The sequence below is a fragment of the Anomaloglossus baeobatrachus genome, chromosome 3 (assembly GCF_048569485.1).
Source record: "Anomaloglossus baeobatrachus isolate aAnoBae1 chromosome 3, aAnoBae1.hap1, whole genome shotgun sequence".
In the NCBI taxonomy this organism is placed as follows: Eukaryota; Metazoa; Chordata; class Amphibia; order Anura; family Aromobatidae; genus Anomaloglossus; species Anomaloglossus baeobatrachus.
In genome coordinates this window covers 96,042,376-96,062,804 of record NC_134355.1, presented here as the reverse complement: position 1 = coordinate 96,062,804, position 20,429 = coordinate 96,042,376, and the positions used below count along the sequence as shown (strand labels likewise).

General features: G+C 46.8%; 2 protein-coding genes across 5 annotated transcripts in view; both read right to left on the bottom strand.

Moving 5' to 3' along the window:
- NAPB (NSF attachment protein beta) overlaps positions 1-6,974 on the bottom strand; it is a 63,475-nt gene extending 56,501 nt beyond the window's left edge. The window contains exon 1 of the mRNA XM_075339319.1: positions 6,763-6,974. Coding sequence (XP_075195434.1) covers positions 6,763-6,860 — 98 coding nt within the window. The 5' untranslated portion in view covers positions 6,861-6,974. The remainder of the gene's footprint in view (positions 1-6,762) is intronic.
- An 8,528-nt stretch (positions 6,975-15,502) lies between these two features.
- GPCPD1 (glycerophosphocholine phosphodiesterase 1) overlaps positions 15,503-20,429 on the bottom strand; it is a 169,807-nt gene continuing 164,880 nt past the window's right edge. For 2 of the 4 annotated variants that reach the window (XM_075339315.1, XM_075339316.1), the window contains exon 20: positions 15,503-18,267. In XM_075339315.1, the coding sequence (XP_075195430.1) occupies positions 18,069-18,267 (199 nt within the window). In that variant the 3' untranslated portion in view covers positions 15,503-18,068. The remainder of the gene's footprint in view (positions 18,268-20,429) is intronic. The other 2 variants (XM_075339317.1, XM_075339318.1) reach the window with 2 other exon arrangements.

Below are 20,429 nucleotides of genomic sequence, written 5' to 3'. Positions count from 1 at the left end.
CCCATGGCTCACAGCAGATATAGGGGCGGACTTTTCAAACCATGTTCTCTCTGAATCGCCAGAGCAATCACCCTGCAGATGTCGGATTCGCACCACTGAGTGGTTTTTGCAGCGGAAATCTAGTGACAAGATCCCTTTAAGACACACGTCAGTAACACTGGGTTTGCTTTTTTTGTTTTCTTTTGTTTCCTTTAAAGTCCTCTTTGCTATAGGAAGATTTAAAACATAAAATACAGACGATAAATAATAATTCAGGCACATCCTCGCTGAATCTCCTGCCGTTCTTTGATCCTCTTTTGTCTCATATTGAAAATACAACTAAGAAATGTTCTCTGAATCCAGGGAGGGCGAGTACCTGAGCTGTTTGTTATTTCACAGCGTTCCTGAAAGTGAAAAACCCCTTTAAAGAGGCTGACTGGTTTATAACCAAAATAAATACATTGGAGCATTCTCCGTTAGATTTATTGGTGTCTATAGAGCATCAGTATATAACATTATTCATATTACCCTAATTACATCATTATACATTATAGTGGATCTGACAACAGATTTCATTATTAAACCAATATCTTAGAGCTGATTAGGCTGGTGTACTTACTTTGTAAATCCCATTTTAGAACTGCTGTGTAAAACATTTAGGCTAAGGACACATGGCGAGTAAAATGGAGTGAGTGGAATGCGATAAAAAAATTCACATTCCACCCGGACTCATGTTACGCGCTATGGGGCCCGCTCCCATCTATTTTTTTTCTCATCCCTACTCGGACCAAGAAAACAATCGCAGCATGCTGTGGGTGGAATCCAATAAGTTTTCACTTGCACCCATTCAAGTCTATGGGTGCGAGAGAAACATCGCTCTGCACTAGAATTACACCGAAGTGCAGTGCGATATATGCACAGGCTGACAATGGAGGAGATGGGGAGATTAATCCCTCCCTTTCGTCCGCAGCCGTGTGGCAATCACAGCACAGTGGCATGACACTCGGCTCACACTCGCAGCAGAGCAGAAGCTGAGGGCTATTAGCATAGTGCAGTCAATACTCTCGCATCGGATGCTAAATGCCCATGTGTCCTTAGCCTTAAGTAGTCTCTGTTTAAGTATTCTCCGTCTAAAGCCTGCTTTACACCTTACGATATCACATGCGATCTCATATGCGATCGTACCTGCCCCCATCGTATGTGCGGCACGTTCAATTTGTTGACCGTGTCGCACAAACGATTATTTGCCGTCACACGTACTTACCTTCCATGCGACCTCGATGTGGGCGGCGAACATCCACTTCCTGGAGTGGGAGGGACGTTCAGCGTCACAGCGACGTCACGCGGCAGCCGGCCAATAGAAGCGGAGGGTCGGAAATGAGCGGGACGTAAACATCCCGCCCACCTCCTTCCTTCCACATTGCCAGCGGGAGCCGTGGGACGCAGGTTAGATCTGTTCATTGTTCTCGGGGTGTCACATACTGCGATGTGTGGCACCTCGGGAACATTGAACTGGACATGCAATTTTAAGGAAATGAACGACGTGTGTGCGATGAACGGTTTTACGTTCAATCGCAATCGCACGTAGCTGTCACACGCTACACTAACACTAACGATGCCGGATGTGCGTCACTTACGTCGTGTGTAGCGTGTAAAGCCCGCTTAACTTGTCCTCAGTGTCCCTCCTCCCTGCGGACATCTCACGCTCATCATTATAAGCTGCAACCAGCTGTCAGGCTAGGGGGTGAGTGGGCAGAGACTGAATACACTTTGGTACTGAGGAGTAATTTTCACTCTATATTATGTAGTTATTCTAACATGGATTTTCAAAGTAAGAGCATCAGTCTCATCCATCAGGTATGTAGTTTGCATAGTGAAGTCTGAAGACAGATCCATTTTAACATCTATATTGCCATTTTCCTAAAAGGGATTGTATTAGATTAAAATAACACAGCTGCCTTTTGCCCATAAACTGCACCAATGTTGTCTGATATTGGATCAATAAATGTGGCAAGGCTGCAATACCAGAAACATCCAGTGGATCAGTGTGGCGCTATTTCTGGGGGAAATAAAGACGACAAGTGTAAGCTATGGAAAGGACTGTGCTGTCTGCAGACATAGGAGCCTGGGTGTAATTAACACTTCTCTACCCTCCATACTGCACCACTGCGACAGCCAGTGATGGAAATAAAACAAGTAAAGCCTCCCCAGCTTGTTGTTCATAAATCATTTGCCCAGTTTCGGTGTAAGGGACAGGTGGCGCAGGATGGAAGCTACAACTGACTCCTGACCTCAATCTTCTTTATGAAATCAGCAGCTCGTATATTTACAAGTCTGGATTAACAAGAATCAACTTGAATAATGATTGGTTGTGAGTCCCTAGACAGATCTGACAGGTCAGTGCCAGTCTCAGAGCTGGGGGAGGATGGAAACGCGTTTCACTCCTCAGAACTGCTCCATTTATTGCATCACAATAAACCTGTTCTATGCAACATCCAAAGAATAGAGTAATGGAGGTTTTACTTAAAAAAATAAATGAAAATTAGGCATGTGACTGCATTGTATGCATATAACAAATCAGGGGCGCTCTCATACATCCCGGTGTATAGTGTCACAGGATCAAGGAGGAACCTAGGACAGAGTTACGCTATGGCGAGTGGTGGCCACATACATTAGACTTCCATTGACCACCAAATATGTGTGACGGCTTCAGTTTACGTCTGGAGAAGAAAGAATAAGGCAGAATGAACTTCGCGTGCCCCATATTTGTTCTCAAGGATAGTAAGGTGGTGTCAGAGACTCCTCCTGCTCCTCACACCGTATGTGCAGATTGTATGGTCAGCTTCTTATGAATAGCCATTCAGCCAAAGCTTAGACCAGGGGACCTGTGGATCAGCAGCCACATGTGGCTCGCCGGCCCATGATGTGTTCGCAGCTGTCATCCAGTTTGGTGCCTAACAACAGATCTAGCAAACAGCTATGAAGAACAGGTCTCCAGATGGTGACTTTTGTGAGTAGTCCCACACAGAAGGCCAGATCTGGATGAGGTGAGGTAGGAACCTCTGGATCTTGGTATATTGCTTGTGTGGTTTCTGTGGAAAAGCTTTTGCTGTCATTATACCGGTAATGGCGGCTCTTGGAGTCACTACTGTATGGGAGGAAGGAGCTGGATGTGGGTCGCAACCCTTTTTCAGAGCTGAATGTGGCTCTCAAGATCCGAAAGGTTGGGGACCTCTGGCTGAGACTATAGCTTATGTCACGTGATGCAAAATAACCACGCCCAGAGGATCCTTCGACTATAATGGGGTCCTCCATCGTAATGTAACCCCCCCCCCCCAAAAAAAAACCATGATGTGCAGTGCTTTTTATTCTAGATTGTTTTCTAAATCATTTCTGCAATGAAACCCAAAATGCAGATGTGAGCTCAGCCCGCGGCCCCGGGGCCCGTCAGGCTAAAGTCCCGGAGAGGGTGGCCCCCAGCCAGAGGTCATGGAGTGGGGGGCCCGTCAGGCCAAAGTTCCGGTGAGGAGGGCCCCCAGCCCATCTAAAGCGACAGGCGATATAACAAACAAGGCAGCTGCATTCCCCCTCATTATTCCATCCTGCCTTCCTCGGGTGGGGGGCCCTCACACATCGAGTCTGTGGTCCATTTTGCTTGCCACCGATTTCCAAAATCAGAGAAAAATCTAAGCATTTAAGCCACCATTTTGGAAAATTGCAGCAAAAATTATACATTGTTGACACAATTTCGGAAAAGCTACACCACAGAGACCACGTGTTACCCCCACTCTCAAACTACTGGCAGTGAAGGGGTGCCCACTAGACAACCATCGGAGGTGAAGGAACTCAGGAATACTCAGGCAATATCCCAGCACTACTACTAAGTCGTGCCCTCCTTCACCCATGTAGGTAGGTGCAGATATGGGAGGCACATGGCAGCCGCAGCATGGGACGCAGCTGTTGGGCTATGTTCACACAGACACTCCGCGGATCTTCTGATCCACACACTTTGCTATAGAAATGACGTGAATGGAGGAGAGTGCTGCAGATTGTCACCATTTACAATGGATTTATTACCATGAGAATTTCAGGGCAGGACAAGATGTGATTGTGATCATCAGGACGTCACGATATAGAAGCCAGAGGACGGTTTGCTGGTGACAGGTCATGACATAGTGACATCATATGGACAGCCACTGGGAAATATTCATACACCAGTGATAGAAACTTCCAGGCAGTGTCTGCAATCTGCAGGGACCAACACGATTCCTCCATAGAGAAATGACAGGACTGATAATATGACATCCCTGGAAAACTCCTCTCCATCCCCCTCCTCCCCCAGCCTGCACACTCACTTCCTCCTCCTCCTCCATGTACTCAGCCTGCATCCCCACCTCCTCCGCGTACCCAGCCTGCATCCCCACCTCCTCCGCGTACCCAGCCTGCATCCCCACCTCCTCCGCGTACCCAGCCTGCATCCCCACCTCCTCCGCGTACCCAGCCTGCATCCCCACCTCCTCCGCGTACCCAGCTTGCATCCCCACCTCCTCCGCGTACCCAGCCTGCATCCCCACCTCCTCCGCGTACCCAGCCTGCATCCCCACCTCCTCCGCGTACCCAGCTTGCAACCCCACCTCCTCCGCGTACCCAGCCTGCATCCCCACCTCCTCCGCGCACCCAGCCTGCATCCCCACCTCCTTCATGGACCCATCCTTCATCCCCACCTCATTCATGTACCCATCCTTCATCCCCACTTCCTTCATGTACCCAGCCTGCATCCCCACCTCCTCCATGCCCCCAGCCTGCATCCCCACCTCTTCCATGCCCCCAGCCTGCATCCCCACCTCTTCCATGCCCCCAGCCTGCATCCCCACCTCTTCCATGCCCCCAGCCTGCATCCCCACCTCCTCCGTGTACCCAGCCTGCATCCCCACCTCCTCCGCGTACCCAGCCTGCATCCCCACCTCCTCCGCGCACCCATCCTGCATCCCCACCTCCTTCATGGACCCATCCTTCATCCCCACCTCATTCATGTACCCATCCTTCATCCCCACTTCCTTCATGTACCCAGCCTGCATCCCCACCTCCTCCATGCCCCCAGCCTGCATCCCCACCTCTTCCATGCCCCCAGCCTGCATCCCCACCTCTTCCATGCCCCCAGCCTGCATCCCCACCTCCTCCGTGTACCCAGCCTGCAACCCCACCTCCTCCTGCTCCATGCCCCCAGCCTGCATCCCCACCTCTTCCATGTACCCAGCCTGCATCCCCACCTCCTCCATGTACCCAGCCTGCATCCCCAGCTCCTCCATGCCCCCAGCCTGCATCCCCACCTCCTCCATGCCCCCAGCCTGCATCCCCACCTCCTCCATGCCCCCAGCCTGCATCCCCACCTCTTCCATGCCCCCAGCCTGCATCCCCACCTCTTCCATGCCCCCAGCCTGCATCCCCACCTCTTCCATGCCCCCAGCCTGCATCCCCACCTCTTCCATGCCCCCAGCCTGCATCCCCACCTCCTCCATGCCCCCAGCCTGCATCCCCACCTGTTCCATGCCCCCAGCCTGCATCCCCACCTCTTCCATGCCCCCAACCTGCATCCCCACCTCTTCCATGCCCCCAGCCTGCATCCCCACCTCCTCCGTGTACCCAGCCTGCAACCCCACCTCCTCCTGCTCCATGCCCCCAGCCTGCATCCCCACCTCCTCCATGTACCCAGCCTGCATCCCCACCTCCTCCTGCTCCATGCCCCCAGCCTGCATCCCCACCTCCTCCATGCCCCCAGCCTGCATCCCCACCTCTTCCATGCCCCCAGCCTGCATCCCCACCTCCTCCGTGTACCCAGCCTGCAACCCCACCTCCTCCGTGTACCCAGCCTGCAACCCCACCTCCTCCGTGTACCCAGCCTGCAACCCCACCTCCTCCGTGTACCCAGCCTGCAACCCCACCTCCTCCTGCTCCATGCCCCCAGCCTGCATCCCCACCTCCTCCATGTACCCAGCCTGCATCCCCACCTCCTCCGTGTACCCAGCCTGCATCCCCACCTCCTCAGTGTACCCAGCCTGCATCCCCACCTCCTCCATGTACCCAGCCTGCATCCCCACCTCCTCCATGTACCCAGCCTGCATCCCCACCTCCTCCATGTACCCAGCCTGCATCCCCACCTCCTCCATGTACCCAGCCTGCAACCCCACCTCCTCCGTGTACCCAGCCTGCAACCCCACCTCCTCCATGTACCCAGCCTGCATCCCCACCTCCTCCTGCTCCATGCCCCCAGCCTGCATCCCCACCTCCTCCATGTACCCAGCCTGCATCCCCACCTCCTCCATGTACCCAGCCTGCATCCCCACCTCCTCCATGTACCCAGCCTGCATCCCCACCTCCTCCATGTACCCAGCCTGCATCCCCACCTCCTCCATGTACCCAGCCTGCATCCCCACCTCCTCCATGCCCCCAGCCTGCATCCCCACCTCCTCCATGTACCCAGCCTGCATCCCCACCTCCTCCATGTACCCAGCCTGCATCCCCACCTCCCCCATGTACCCAGCCTGCATCCCCACCTCCTCCTGCTCCATGCCCCCAGCCTGCATCCCCACCTCCTCCATGTACCCAGCCTGCATCCCCACCTCCTCCATGTACCCAGCCTGCATCCCCACCTCCTCCTGCTCCATGCACCCAGCCTGCATCCCCACCTCCTCCTGCTCCATGCACCCAGCCTGCATCCCCACCTCCTCCTGCTCCATGCACCCAGCTGCAACCCCACCTCCTCCTCCTCCTCTCTGCTCTCACCCGAAGAGACCCCTCAGGAAGGACTGCGAGGACTTCACCCTCTTCTCGGCCTCGGCCATCAGCTGCACGGCTTCTCGCTCTTTCCCGGAGCTGTCCATGTCTGTTCCCTGGAATCTCCGCAAACCTTACAACCTGCAGCGCAGTCTGACCTGTCTGCTGCACCAATACACCGACACTGACCCACTCCGGCCACCGTCTATGTCAGGCGATGTCGCGTTGTTTCATGGGAGATGTAGTTTGTTTGGGGTTTGTTGTTTGTTTTTTTTTTTTGCAATCTTTGTCGGCGGCCATATTGAATGAGGGCAAATGCCTCCGACGTCTAAATAATGAATCTTCTCCTGTACTCTATCATGGCCAGCGTGTCAGCTCCACATATAACCATGTGGACTTAGTAATCATTTTGCTTTGGTCAGACATAGCAATAAAACCGTTTACAAGAAGGCTTCAGGCTAGTAAAATGCAGCTCCTAGAAGAGAGACTAGAACCAAAAATTATCTTTTATTTTGCTTAAATTCATTAAAGAAATAAGTACAGGAGCTCTGCTAGGGGACAACAATAAGTATAGAGGCCTAAACAAAGGAAACTCGCCATTTTATTTAGAAAATTAGTTCACTTCATAACAACAGTGTGTCCCCCCCCCCCCACAATAGTACCTGCCCCAGTGGTCATAAAGTACCAGCCAGACCAAAAACCATTTTGTTTGCCAGGATACGTATCCTGTGCCAGTAAGCGGCCTCTCAGATGCCTAAACATGCCAATGCGCCAGAATGCCACCTTCCTTTGGTTCCGAGTTACGTCCCTGAGAACATCCTACCTATTGCTTGGGATCTGGTGTGTAGTAGGAGCGCGGCCATGGCTACCGTACGTCCGTGGGCACGTGGTCATAGTATTGTACATACTGTCCAAAAGTCAAGGAAAATTCTCCACCTCATTATGTCTCACACAACATATGCCAACCGTCTGCCAATATATGAACGTTTTTGGTGGGCACCAAGTATAACTGTGCTGAAAGGAGATGGATGCTCTCACAGCCATAATATTACTGATTGCGCACATGGCCTAAGGGCGGCTTTGCACGTTGCGACATTGCACGTGCAATGTCGATGGGGTCAAATCGAAAGTGACGCACATCCGGCGTCGCAGTCGATATCGCAACGTGCAAATCCTTTTTGATACGATGAACGAGCGCAAAAGCGTCGTTATCGTATCATCGCTGCAGCCTCCGACATTTCCGTAATGCCAGTGCAGCGACAGGTACGATGTTGTTCCTCGCTCCTGCGGCAGCACACATCGCTGTGTGTAAAGCCGCAGGAGCGAGGAACTTCACCTTACCTGCCGCCGGCTGCAATGAGAAGGACGGAGGTGGGCGGGATGTTTACGTCCTGCTCATCTCCGCCCCTCCACTTCAATTGGCCGCCTGCCGTGTGACGTCGCTGTGACGCCGCACGACCCGCCCCCTTAGGAAGGAGGCGGGTCGCTGGCCAGAGGGACGTCGCACGGCAGGTATGTGCGTGTGAAACTGCCGTAGCGATAATAATCGCTATGGCAGCTTTCACTAGATATTGCACGTGCGACGGGGGCGGGACTATCGCTGCAGCATCGGTAACACATTGTTACTGATGTCGCAGCGTGCAAAGCCTGCCTTAGGGTATGTGCACACACTATTTGGTGAGTTTTTTTACCTCAGTATTTGTAGCCAAAACCAGCACTGGGTGAATGATACAGAAGTGGTGCCCGTGTTTCTATTCTACTTTTCCTCAGATTGTTCCCTCCTGGCTTTGACTACAAATACGGAGGTAAAAAAAAACACCACCAAATACTCAACATGTGACCGTGGTGTGACGCCCCTGGACTATTCAGGTCGTCACAGGGCACTGCACGCTCTTTATCTCTTAGTGCAGGACTCAACCCCCCCATGGTTCTGGGTTCCGAACTTGTAGTACTGCCTCCATCAGCATCCAAAATCCCAACCACACCTCGCACCACACCCTGTCAGACACACCAGTGGGCTGCTGAGCTGGAATAGGGCCACCCACCTAGGGGTCAGGCAGACTGGTGGGAGGGAGGAAGTGGAGAGCAGAGCTTAGAGTCAGTTCTGTAGTAGCCCTCGAGTAGTGAGGAACTAGGGTTGATTGTGGCTCCCTGGGAGTGAAAGGTTGGGTTGCAGACGGTGGTCTGGATCCAGAGGAGTCGGAGACCCGGTCGCAGGGTATTGGGACTGGGTGCCTGGATCTAGTCTTGGAGGACGGTCAGCAGCTCGAGTTCAATAACCGGTCTGAGACTGAAAGCACAGCAGGGTACTGTGGAGGGAACGCCATCTGGCTGTCCCACTCCATCTCCCCCGGGTACTCCCATTGGCAGCGGCGGTACTCTATTACCGCGAACCACGGGTGGCATCACAAACTCTTATCCACTATAAATAGCCCCCCCCCTTTTCGGATTTGAGAGGCCGCAAGCTCCTGGGTCCGTAGACCCTCGAGCCACAGCAGCAGACCCCGGATCCAAGCGGCTCGACCACTGCAGGGGCGGTACAGTAGTCTAACATCGGCACTATAAGGCTATATTCACACAGTGCATTTTTGCTGCGCTTTATTGCGCATTGGTTTTATGCAAATAAAAAGTTGCTTTTTACAGTACCAACAAAACCTAGGAGATTCCAGAAATCTGCTGCACACAGACACACGCTTTTTTTTTTTACCAACTGAAATGGAAAACTGCTGCATTTTCGCTGACTATTTGAAAGAAGCAGCATGTCAATTCTTTCGGCGTTTTTGCTGCTTTTTTCACCATTGAAAACAATGAGAGAAAAAAAACACAGCTGAATTTTTTGCTGCTTTTGTGGTGAAGGAAACTTGCTTTATTTAAAGATTTACTGTAGACAACTGAAACATCAAATACGCAGAAAAAAAAATGCAGCAAAAATCGCAGTTTTTTTTTTACTTCCAAGAGATCAGTTTTTGCTGCAGAAAAAACACACAGCAAAAACGCACTGTCTGAACATAGCCTAATAGCATAGGCACACACTTTTTTGAAGATCTTGAAGCTAATCTGCTCAAAACTCCATATAAAAAATTATTTGAATATACCTTTATTATTCTCCATATTTATTGCAATGGAAAATCCACTTTGCTGTTCATTACGGCGAGTTTTTCTACAACAAAATACTGTGTAAGCACAAAATATATGTTTTTAAAGCTGAACATGGACAAAACAGAATTCATTAGCTTTCCTCATCACTAAACCCCCCAACCGACCTATCCATCAATGTCAATGGCTGCTCCCACGTCCCACGTGCTCGCTGCCTGAGGGTAACTCTAGATTCTGCTCTCTCCTTCAAGCCACATATCCAAGCCTTCTTCACCTCCTGCCACCACCAACTCAAAAAATATTTCCCGGATTCGTACATTCCTTTCCAGAGAAGCTGCAAATCCCTGGTGCATGCCCTTATCTCCAGTCTGCACTATTCCAACCACCTGCTCTGTGGCCTCCCTTCTAAGGCTACTTTCACACTTGCGTTATGCGGCATCCGTTACAATGCGTTGTGTGACTCGTGTGACAGATGCCTTGCATAGTGTGATAATAAAGGCAATGGATTCCTGTGAAATAACGCGTTATGTTAAGCTTTCTAGCCGCGCGAGAGAGACTCCATATCACCGCACATGCAGGCACTACCGCACCCATCATCACCGCACACACCCCAGTACTACTGCACCCATCATCACCACACACGCAGGCACTACCGCACCCATCATCACCGCACACACCCCAGTACTACTGCACCCATCATCACCGCACACGCAGGCACTACCGCACTCATCATCATCACACACATCCCGGCACTACCGCTCCTATCATCACCGCACATGCAGGCACTACCGCACTGATCATTATCAGACACACACAGGCATTACCTCAGTGATGTTTCCGCTGACAGCGCGACTCCCTTCCGTTTCTGCGTAGAGCTCACAGGAGCGGCGGTGTTCTACATAAGGGTGGAGATTTTTTTTGTGGCCCTATGGAGGATTGTTGGTTTTCTGCAGGTTGTAGGCTTGTTGGAAGAGGTGGGTCTTTAGGTTCCTTTTGAAGCTTTTCAAGGTAGGGGAGAGTCTGATATGTTGTGGAAGAGAACGCCAGAGTATGGGGGAGGCATGGGAGAAATCTTGGATGCGATTGAGGGAGGAGGAGATCTTGTGAGGATTGTAGGTTACGTGTAGGTACAGTGGGGGGGGAGTATTTAGTCAGCCACCAATTGCGCAAGTTCTCCCACTTAAAAAGATGAGAGGCCTGTAATTGACATCATAGGTAGACCACAACTATGAGAGACAAAATGAGAAAACAAATCCAGAAAATCACCTTCTCTGATTTGGCAAGATGTATTTATTTACTTTAAATTATGGTGGAAAATAAGTATTTAATTACCTAAAAACATGCAAGATTTCTGGCTCTCTCAGACCTGTTAGGGTGCTTTCACACATCCGTTTTTTTGCTGTCAGGCACAATCTGGTGAATACCGGATAAAACTGATCCAGTGCCGGATGCGTTTTTTATCCTCATTGAATTGTATTAGCGCAGAATTGTGCCTGATGCCCTTGCGTTTCATCCGGCGTGCGGCGAAATTTGTGTCCGGCTGCCGGAAAAGACGCACAAGGGAACGTTTTTGGTCACCGGCTCCGTGCACCGTGTTGTAAAATGAAAGCCTATGGGCGCCGGATCTGTTGTAATGCAGGAAAAAACCGACGGATCAGTTTTTGTTTTTTTTTTAACTGCGCATGCTCAGATGTGTAAATTCCTTTCTGGTTAGAAAAGATCTCTCTCTGTCTTTCAGTCTCTGTCGAGCTCTCTCAGTCGATGTCTGTCGGTGTCCCCCTCTCTCATACTCATCGATCACCGGCGCAGCGCTGCACAGCTGTCACAAAGCTCCCGCGGCAAAATTTCAAGTGTGGGGAAAAACTGGGGAAAAAAAAAGTGCGATTGCACAATAGTGGGATATTTTGAATATATAATGGGATATGATAAAACTGATGTGTTGAAGTTGGTACAAGTTTGTAGATACCAAACATGTATAGGTTTACTTTTATGTAAGGGGTTAAAAAAAATTCATACGTTTGCCCAAAAAAAGTGGCACACTGTTTGCACCATATTCTGAAACTCGTAGCGTTCCCATTTTTCAGCATCTATGACTCAGTAACAGCTTATTTTTTGCATCTCGAGCTGACGTTTTTAATGGTACCAATTTTGCGCAGATGCTATGTTTTGATCGCCTGTTATTGCATTTTGCGTAAAATGTGCAGCGACCAAAAAACGTAATTTTGGCGTGTGGAATTTTGCCACTACACCGTTTACCGATCGGATTAATTGGTTTTATATTTTGATAGATCGGGCGTTTTTGAACGCGGCGATACGAAATGTGTATATTTCTTATTTTTTTAACCCTTTATCAATGGGCCGAATGGAGGCGATTTGAACTTTAAGTTGTATTTATTTTTTTTTAATATTTTCCAAAACTTTTTTTCTACTTAGTTATAGTCCCCTAGGGGACCTGGTAAAATTATCAGCAGTCTGATTGCTCTTCCATTTCTCCAGATCACTGCTACACATCTGAGATATGGAGAAAAGCTGCTTTTCTCTCACACAGTAGGAGGAGATGACTCTGAAACGCGTAGAACTGTGAAAATAAAAAGAAGTCTTTTAATTACACAGCATCTGTGGTTTTTAGCATGGCATTAAACCCGTTGTTCTTTCATCTATATATACTTCATTTCTCTCACACACGGACGTCTGCTTGAAGTGAGAGAAAGTGACTCATGATAGCTACAGGAGTCATCACATGACCGTGTGCAACCATGGCAACCACCAGAAGTCACATGCTCACATCACATGACTACTGATGGGGGTGGGTAAATTATCCTATTAACCCCTTACACCTCAGTCAAATTCTGACAGCGAGATGTAAGGGGTTAATAGGCGCAGATGGAACGCGATTCCACTCGCGCCTGGCACGCACAAGTCAGCTGTTGAAATCAGCTGATAGGTGCGCGGATCGCCGTGGAGTGCCCACGGCAGCCCGCGGGGGTTACAGTGACACGATCCATGACGTACCCAGTACATCATGTGTTGTGAAGAGGCAAATTTGTCCCAAACTCCTGTTAGGATTAAATCTAAAATGTAAAATATATATTTGATTTTTACAGCTATAAAACACTTTAGTTTTCTGGAAAATTAGATGAAAAATTCCCTAGAAGTGATCAACTCCCCCACATTGTTATAATATAAGCCAAAATGAGAAGATGCTCACACATGCGATGTGGACGTGCTCTACTGTTCTAGGTTCACTGCTACGTGTGAATATTTCAAGGAAAGACTATTTAATTTTCCTGTGATCTTACTTAAGATTTATCACATTAAACGAAAGGTGCCAAGTCTTTACCAAATGCTTATAGCTAAACAGTCATGAAACATTTCGTGCTGGAGATAATAACTGAAGTACAGCTAGAGATGCAGACCATATATTTTTGTTCTGAAAAGCCCGAGCCAGGAAAATCCTCAAACCATCTAATTCTGATCATAAATAATATTAATATCTGTATGGAGGATTGGGCCGAAATCCCTGCTGCAGTGTGTGCAAGCTTGGTCAGGAACTACAGGAAACATCTGACCTCTGTAATTGGAAACAATAGGTTTCTACCAAATATTAAGTTCTGTTTTTCAATTATATCAAATACTTCAAGTAATGAAATGAAAATCAATTTTAAAGTCATACAATGGGATTTTCAGGTTTTTTTGGGTATTCTGTCGCAGTTGAAGTGTAACTATGATAAAAAATTAGACCTCTCCATTCTTTGTAGGTGAGAAATCTAGCAAGATCGGCAGTATCAAATACTTATTTTCCCCATTGTCTATATATATTATACTAGCTGTACTACCCGGCTTCGCCCGGGTTAATAACTGCTGTTAACAAAATAGAATGTATTAACAAAAATGTATTCTGCACACAAAAACCACAAAACAAATAGATAGAAATGTAATTATATGTCTCCCCCTCTAGATATATGTCTGTCTGTCTCTTTCCCCGTCTGTCTCTTTCCCCGGCTGCATTGTGACACGCCAACATTCCATATAAGGGCGTGGCTGCACATTCTTCTGAAGTTCTGGCTGCACTGTAGCTCCCAGCTCCATTCGCTTTAATGAAGGGAGGTTTTATGGCAAATAACTAAAGCGCGGGGTTAAAATTTCCCCTCAAAACATAGCCTATGACGCTCTCGGGGTCCAGACGTGTGAGTGTGCAAAATTTTGTGGCTGTAGCTGCGACGGTGCAGATACCAACACACACACACACACATTCAGCCTTATATGTTAGATAGCGCAATCCCACAGGAAAAAACCAACAACACATTTATACAACTGCTAAATTCAGAGTGAAAACACTTTATTAAGTAGAAAGTAAACACTTATAATGACAAAACCCACAAAGAAAGAAAACCAGCAGCCATGCAGACATTACAGATGCTGTAATAAATAAGTGATGTGGCATATCCCCAACATTAACAGTTATCAGGAGGTGCAGTGAGCACCTGACTGGGTCGTCACAATCACCGCATCGCCCCTGAATAGCTGAGCATCTGGTCCTGGAATGTGGGACCACATGGACTTCATTGGTCGGGTAAACAAGTTTAGAAGTGTGGAGGCTTTATTATTTCAGAGACACCCAAAACTAGGTTTACCACCCAACGATGATGCTTATCACCCACTCCAAGATGGCTGTGACTCCTCACACTGGTGAAGTTTTATACTGGTAACAATACACAACCTTCCAAAACATGTGGGTAAGCACAAGAAGGGGTTTCAATGCAGCTAATACATTTTAGTGTCATTGCCTGTTTCTGTATACAGTGTGTCCACCCATATCCGGTCCACCGCCATTAACATGAGAATGGCAGCAGCTATAGGCATAGAAGTGGTGTCTAGGTATAGTAAAGTAGCCATGTGCCACGCAATGAAAACCACCTATAGCGCCACCTGGTGGAAAACAGCGGAGTTAGCATTTTTATTTAAAAAACGGAACGAGATAGAGAAAAAAAGTGAATGACAAAGTTGTAGGGCATCATCAATTCAATACGAATCGACACCTTGCATACAGAAATTCTATGATTAGAACGTGTAAAACTCCCAAGGCTGCGGACGTGAAGCGATACCTCATGGAGACCTTCCGACAAGTCATTGGGTATGGTGGCTGCCTGGAGTGGCCTCCACGCTCACCTGACCTGACCCCATTGGACTTCTTTCTGTGAAGTCACATCAAACAGCAGGTGTATGCCACCCCTCCACCAATATTGCAGGACCTACGTCGTCTATCACAGATGCTTGTGCAAATGTGTCACCTACCATATTGCACAACGTGCAGCAAGATACAGTATGCTGTCCAGAGTCCAGATGTGCAGTGCAGCTGATGGTGGCCACTTTGAGCATCAAAGTTAAATGAGTGCCATATGCGTGACCATTATTCAATGTTTTGGTTGGGGTCATGGGTTTCATATCATAGCATTGCTGTAAGCAAGGTGTTGATTTGTATTGAATTAATGATGCCCTGCAACTTTGTAACTCACTTTTTTTCTCTCTCTCGTTCCATTTTCGATATAATAATGCTAACTCCGTTGTTTTCCACCAGGTGGCGCTATAGGTGGTTTCATTGCGTAGCGCATGGATACTTTACTATACCTAGACACCACTTCTATGCCTATAGCTGCCGCCGTTCTCATGTTAATGGCGATGGACAGGACATGGGTGGATACACTGTATAGCCTGTATTTTTGTGAAGTACGGAAATATTACCTATGTCCAACTAATAGCCATTGCTTTTGGCACTTTGTGTTTTGGAGAGTAAAAAACAAAGAGGTCAACATAATTTAAAGCATTGTTGGTTGAACATGAAAATTAAGCACAACGGCATTACCTAAGGGTTTACTTACACAAGGCAGAAAAATACCTTGCAACCTATTCACCTTGTGAAGTCTGTTACTGATATTCTGTACATTTCACTATATTTCACAAAGCGTGAAAATCAACATGCTGTGGATTTAAGACTCTGCAGTACAAAATGAATTTCCACAAGGACACGGTCCACAGCCAGAGGATGAGATTTTACATTCTCATTTATTTTACTATTACAATAATCTGCTGTGTATTTTTAGTCCACAAGTCTGGATGGAAAATCTATGGAAAATGTGCAACAAGCATTGATTACTACATTTTATAGAAGGCTATGTTCACAAGCAATTTTTTTTGCATCCTTTTTTGTGCAGAAAGGAAAAGCAAAATTTGAGATTTTGGAAACCTCACGCACGCGCTTGATTATTTTCCTAACTGAATTTGGGAACGGCAGCGTTTTGAACTCTACAGCTTGTCACTTCTTTAATCTTTTTACTTTTTCCACCCATAGAAAGCAATGAGAAATTAAAGAAAAGAAAAACAAAAGTCTCAAAAAATGCAGCAAAGTTTTGCTATGGTTTTGGTGACTAAAGCTAACTTTATTAAACATGTAGACAAATTATACAAAAAAAAAAAACCTCCCGCAAAACATGCATCGTTATTACTATCAAAAGCACTCGTTTTGGTTGCAGAAAAAACACTGCGTGTGAACATACCCTAAGAAGCATTGGCATTATGGCTTCAGTCTTTACAGGAGTCATGTCATTCATTCACTCACCATCACTGACCTATTTCAGACATTTTAGGCTTCGGACCCCTCAAGGGGTTGCTTACATTCCTTTTAGAGCGAATAGGATATTTGGTAGCATAGTCCTTTTTATGCATTTTAAAAAGAGGTACACACAGCCATTACTGCACTGTGGATGTGTAGACAGAGCCGGACATCAATAGCGGAAAGACAGTCTGTCCAACGAATACGGTGGTGAGAAGAGAATCCGCGTATGGTATAACCTACATCACTACTATAAAACAAAAACTTCTGACCCCACTGTATGGGCTGTACACAGAATCCATCGTGTTCAGATAAATGCTTCAATATACCTAAAATGTAGGTAGGTGTAAGGCTAGGATGCAGATACACACAATAAGGGGCTTGTGCGGAAGACAGAGCTACATTCATTAGGTGATGTGAATGTACAATATTGTCTGTAGTGGGTGCCAGAGCAGTTTATGGTGGGGATGCTTCACGCTCAGGACTGTGATATTACAGGGTAATTACTGTAATACATTTCTTATGGGTACAATCCGCTAACACACAATATAAACATGAAGACCATGTATTGGGGCTGATTCAATAATGCGCTACACCAGTCTTGCTGGAGAAGAAGGTGCCAATTTCATTAAGATGTGCTCACACCACTTGATGAATGTGACGCCTTTTATGACTGGTGGGTGCCGTGCTAGAAATGTTACTCCTGAGACTGGAGTAACACTTCTGGAGGCACGTCTGATCAATTTGACAGGCACGGCTGTGGCCCATTGTGCAAAAATGAGACTTTTCAAAGCTTTTATGCCACTTCTCTGGTGTAAAAGCATTGATGAATCGGCCCTGAATGGGTTATGAAAAAATATGATTCATCTTTGTGTTTGCAGTCAAAATCAGCATTTCCTAAATATATTAATATCCATGTTCTGCTCCTCTCCTTTAGAAACATCCTATGTTAATAAACAGGCTGCACATCGCTGCTATGAAGATATACATGAATCTCCGAGCAGTACGTGCAACGTTCCAAAGAATTCAATTCCTTATACTTGGACCTACTGCAGTAAGCTCATCTGGCCTAGCAGGCATATATATAATAAAGATATACGAATAGGATACAATACAATACGCCTGGTGACCGTGGCACCATATTCCTGGAATTTAATCAAAAAGCTGATAACGCAGTGACACATTTGCAACGTACCACTGCATTTAGCCGTGCAAAAGTCTGCAACTGAGGTAATCCATCAATGGCCAGAGACAATTATGAACACAGTACAGGGATTAATGTGCACGCTGTGAATGGCTGTGCTGATAATGAATATTGCACTTGGAGGAAGAATGCAAAGCCTTCTCTGCTGAGGTACTGTGGTTACATGCGGTAATATCATGCCGGGTGTCACCTCATCACCAGGTCACTGCTTGCACTGATGGAAAGTCCTGCATCTGATTCATACACTGGAATGACAACTAGATGTGGCCAAAAAAAGAAAATAAATAAACTGAGATAATGAACGAGGGGGGCTCAAGGTGTGTAATAGACAACGAAAAGGCTTCACTATTGCTTTGCTAGAACAAGATGATGCGGCCCTGAGATGCTAGTGAAAGCGTGCGAGCACTACACCGCCTGGTGGTTAGCGACACCATTGGTTTCAGCGTGAACGGTGTTCTTTGTACAGTTCGTTGCATCACAGACGTAGTGGTTAACCACCGGGCAGAGGCAGCTCCGGAGCATTTCTGCAGGTAATTCCTTCTTAAGACGCTCCATCTGTTCAACCTTGAATATGTTTGGTTGTTCTGGGTTTGAGTCATAAATTCTGTAAGAAAAAAAGAAAATACACAGATTAATAGGGGAAGCGGATGTCAGCGTCCTATATCATGGATTGCCATGCAGCTGGTAGAGGATACTATGCAGTACTGATCCAGTAATAATTACACAGCAGTGCACAGGCATTATCTATACGAGAAATGCACGGGATCAGCCATGTTCCCAGCCCATCTGCCAAATTTATCCATAGGGCTCCCATTCACCTGGCAGACGCCAATGGTAGGCATACAATGGAGCCTTACTTCAGAAGAATACATCAGGGAATACTGGTGGTGAAAATGTCTGTTGGAAGGCACAAGCAAGATGTGAACAGAGCCCTATAAAGGCAGACTAGATGGAACCATGTACCATGCAAAAGGCAGTTTACAACAATGGTGATACATCACGAGCCCTATATATTACATTCATGAGGGATTTTAGTGGCCTGTAAACCATGCACGTAACATTACAGTCATTGCAGGCAGCTCAATCACTCAAGCCACAGCTAGGAAAGCCAAGCAAGAAAAAAACAAAAAAACAATGGTAAAACAAAGAGGGATCCAGCAAACCACATCAGAGTGGAGATTAAATTGAGACCATCACCCGATAGCGATCGTGATAAACACTGCCTGACACTGGTACAGTGCCTAAGAAAGTAACTTAGAATTCATATGCAAATGAGGACGACTCGGCGCACCCTCGGCATGGCCAAGAGTTTGGTGCAAAGTTACACCTGTACATTAGGTGTGGTTTAAAACTCCCCACTTACTAGGCTTTTCAATGACTGGAGGCAATTTGTTTTCTTCCAACATTTATACAATGTACCATACAAGGTAATATTGTGGTACCGTGTTAGCTAGAAAAATCTATTGAAATACTATGTCCCAAGAATGACTAAAGTATTTTAGGCTAACCAGAAAAAATAGATTAGCAAGCTTTCAGAGCACCAAGGCTCCTTCAGGCATATTAAAAATTTACAAATACATATTCCAACATTTATAGATTATTAACCTATCCACCATTATAGCCAATGGAAGATTACTAGCGGAAATGCTCTAATATAATAGTATCAGGATGGCTCCTTGTACAAGTAAGTCTGTAATTCTATTTTCAAAGTTTATCTGAAACTACAAATGTAAAATTCCCTATAATCATGTTGAATATTTTTAGGAAAGCTCCAGTGACTAAAGAAACTAAATCTGTAATGAGAAAAATCATGTTAAAGTCTTTAGTATCTTTCAATGGTCTATAAAACGGTAACTTAAATTTAAAGCAAGAGTGGCCGAATCAGCCTCGGTATTTGTCTAAGGACAGATCCCTCCCACTACATGCCTTTGGGCTACAGTCAAAAGAAACCATTTTTTTGTTTCCCTAACGGATCAGATAGATAGGACAGACACACAGATAATCTCCTGTCTATCAATCTATCTATCCATCTAATGAAAAAAGAATGAAAACAGGGGTTCCCTTGCTGGTATCTCATGCTGGTACTAACCTGACTTCAAACTGGACTGACAGCACCTACCAATGTGAAAAGGTGCGTATCTGTATGTGATAAAAAATATATGTGAAAAAGAAAACATTCGCACACTGCAAAACCACAAAAATACTCTACCGAATAAAAAATGTTTTTGGAGGTATTTACAATAGTAGAATAGCCATTGTAATACTAGCCCAGCACCACTTCACGGCACCCTCATTTGCTGGGTCCTACTCTAAACTGCATCTTTCTGGGCTTCTTAAAAACCTACACAAGATCAGCAGGTGACCACAAGAGGCTAATGAAACTGTAGGGGGCTCGAGAGCAAATCCAGCAAAACAGAGCATCACTCCCTGTAACATATAATGTATAATGAAAAAACAACGAAAACAGGGGTTCCCTTGCCGGTATCACATTGGTAGGTGCTGCCAGTCCACTTTGAAGTCAGGTTAGTACCAGCATGGTATACCGGCAAGAGAACCCCTGTTTACATTCTTTTTTCATTATACATTATATGTTACAGGAAATGATGCTCTGTTTTGCTGGATTTGCTCTCTAGCCCCTGCCAGTTTCATTAGCCTCTTGTGTTCACCTGCTGACAGGTGACTATCTAGGTGTGTGTGTGTTCAGTGTATACATGCGGAGGGCGGAGTGCGGGTGGGGCGGAGCCGAGCGGGGTAATGTGTGCAGGG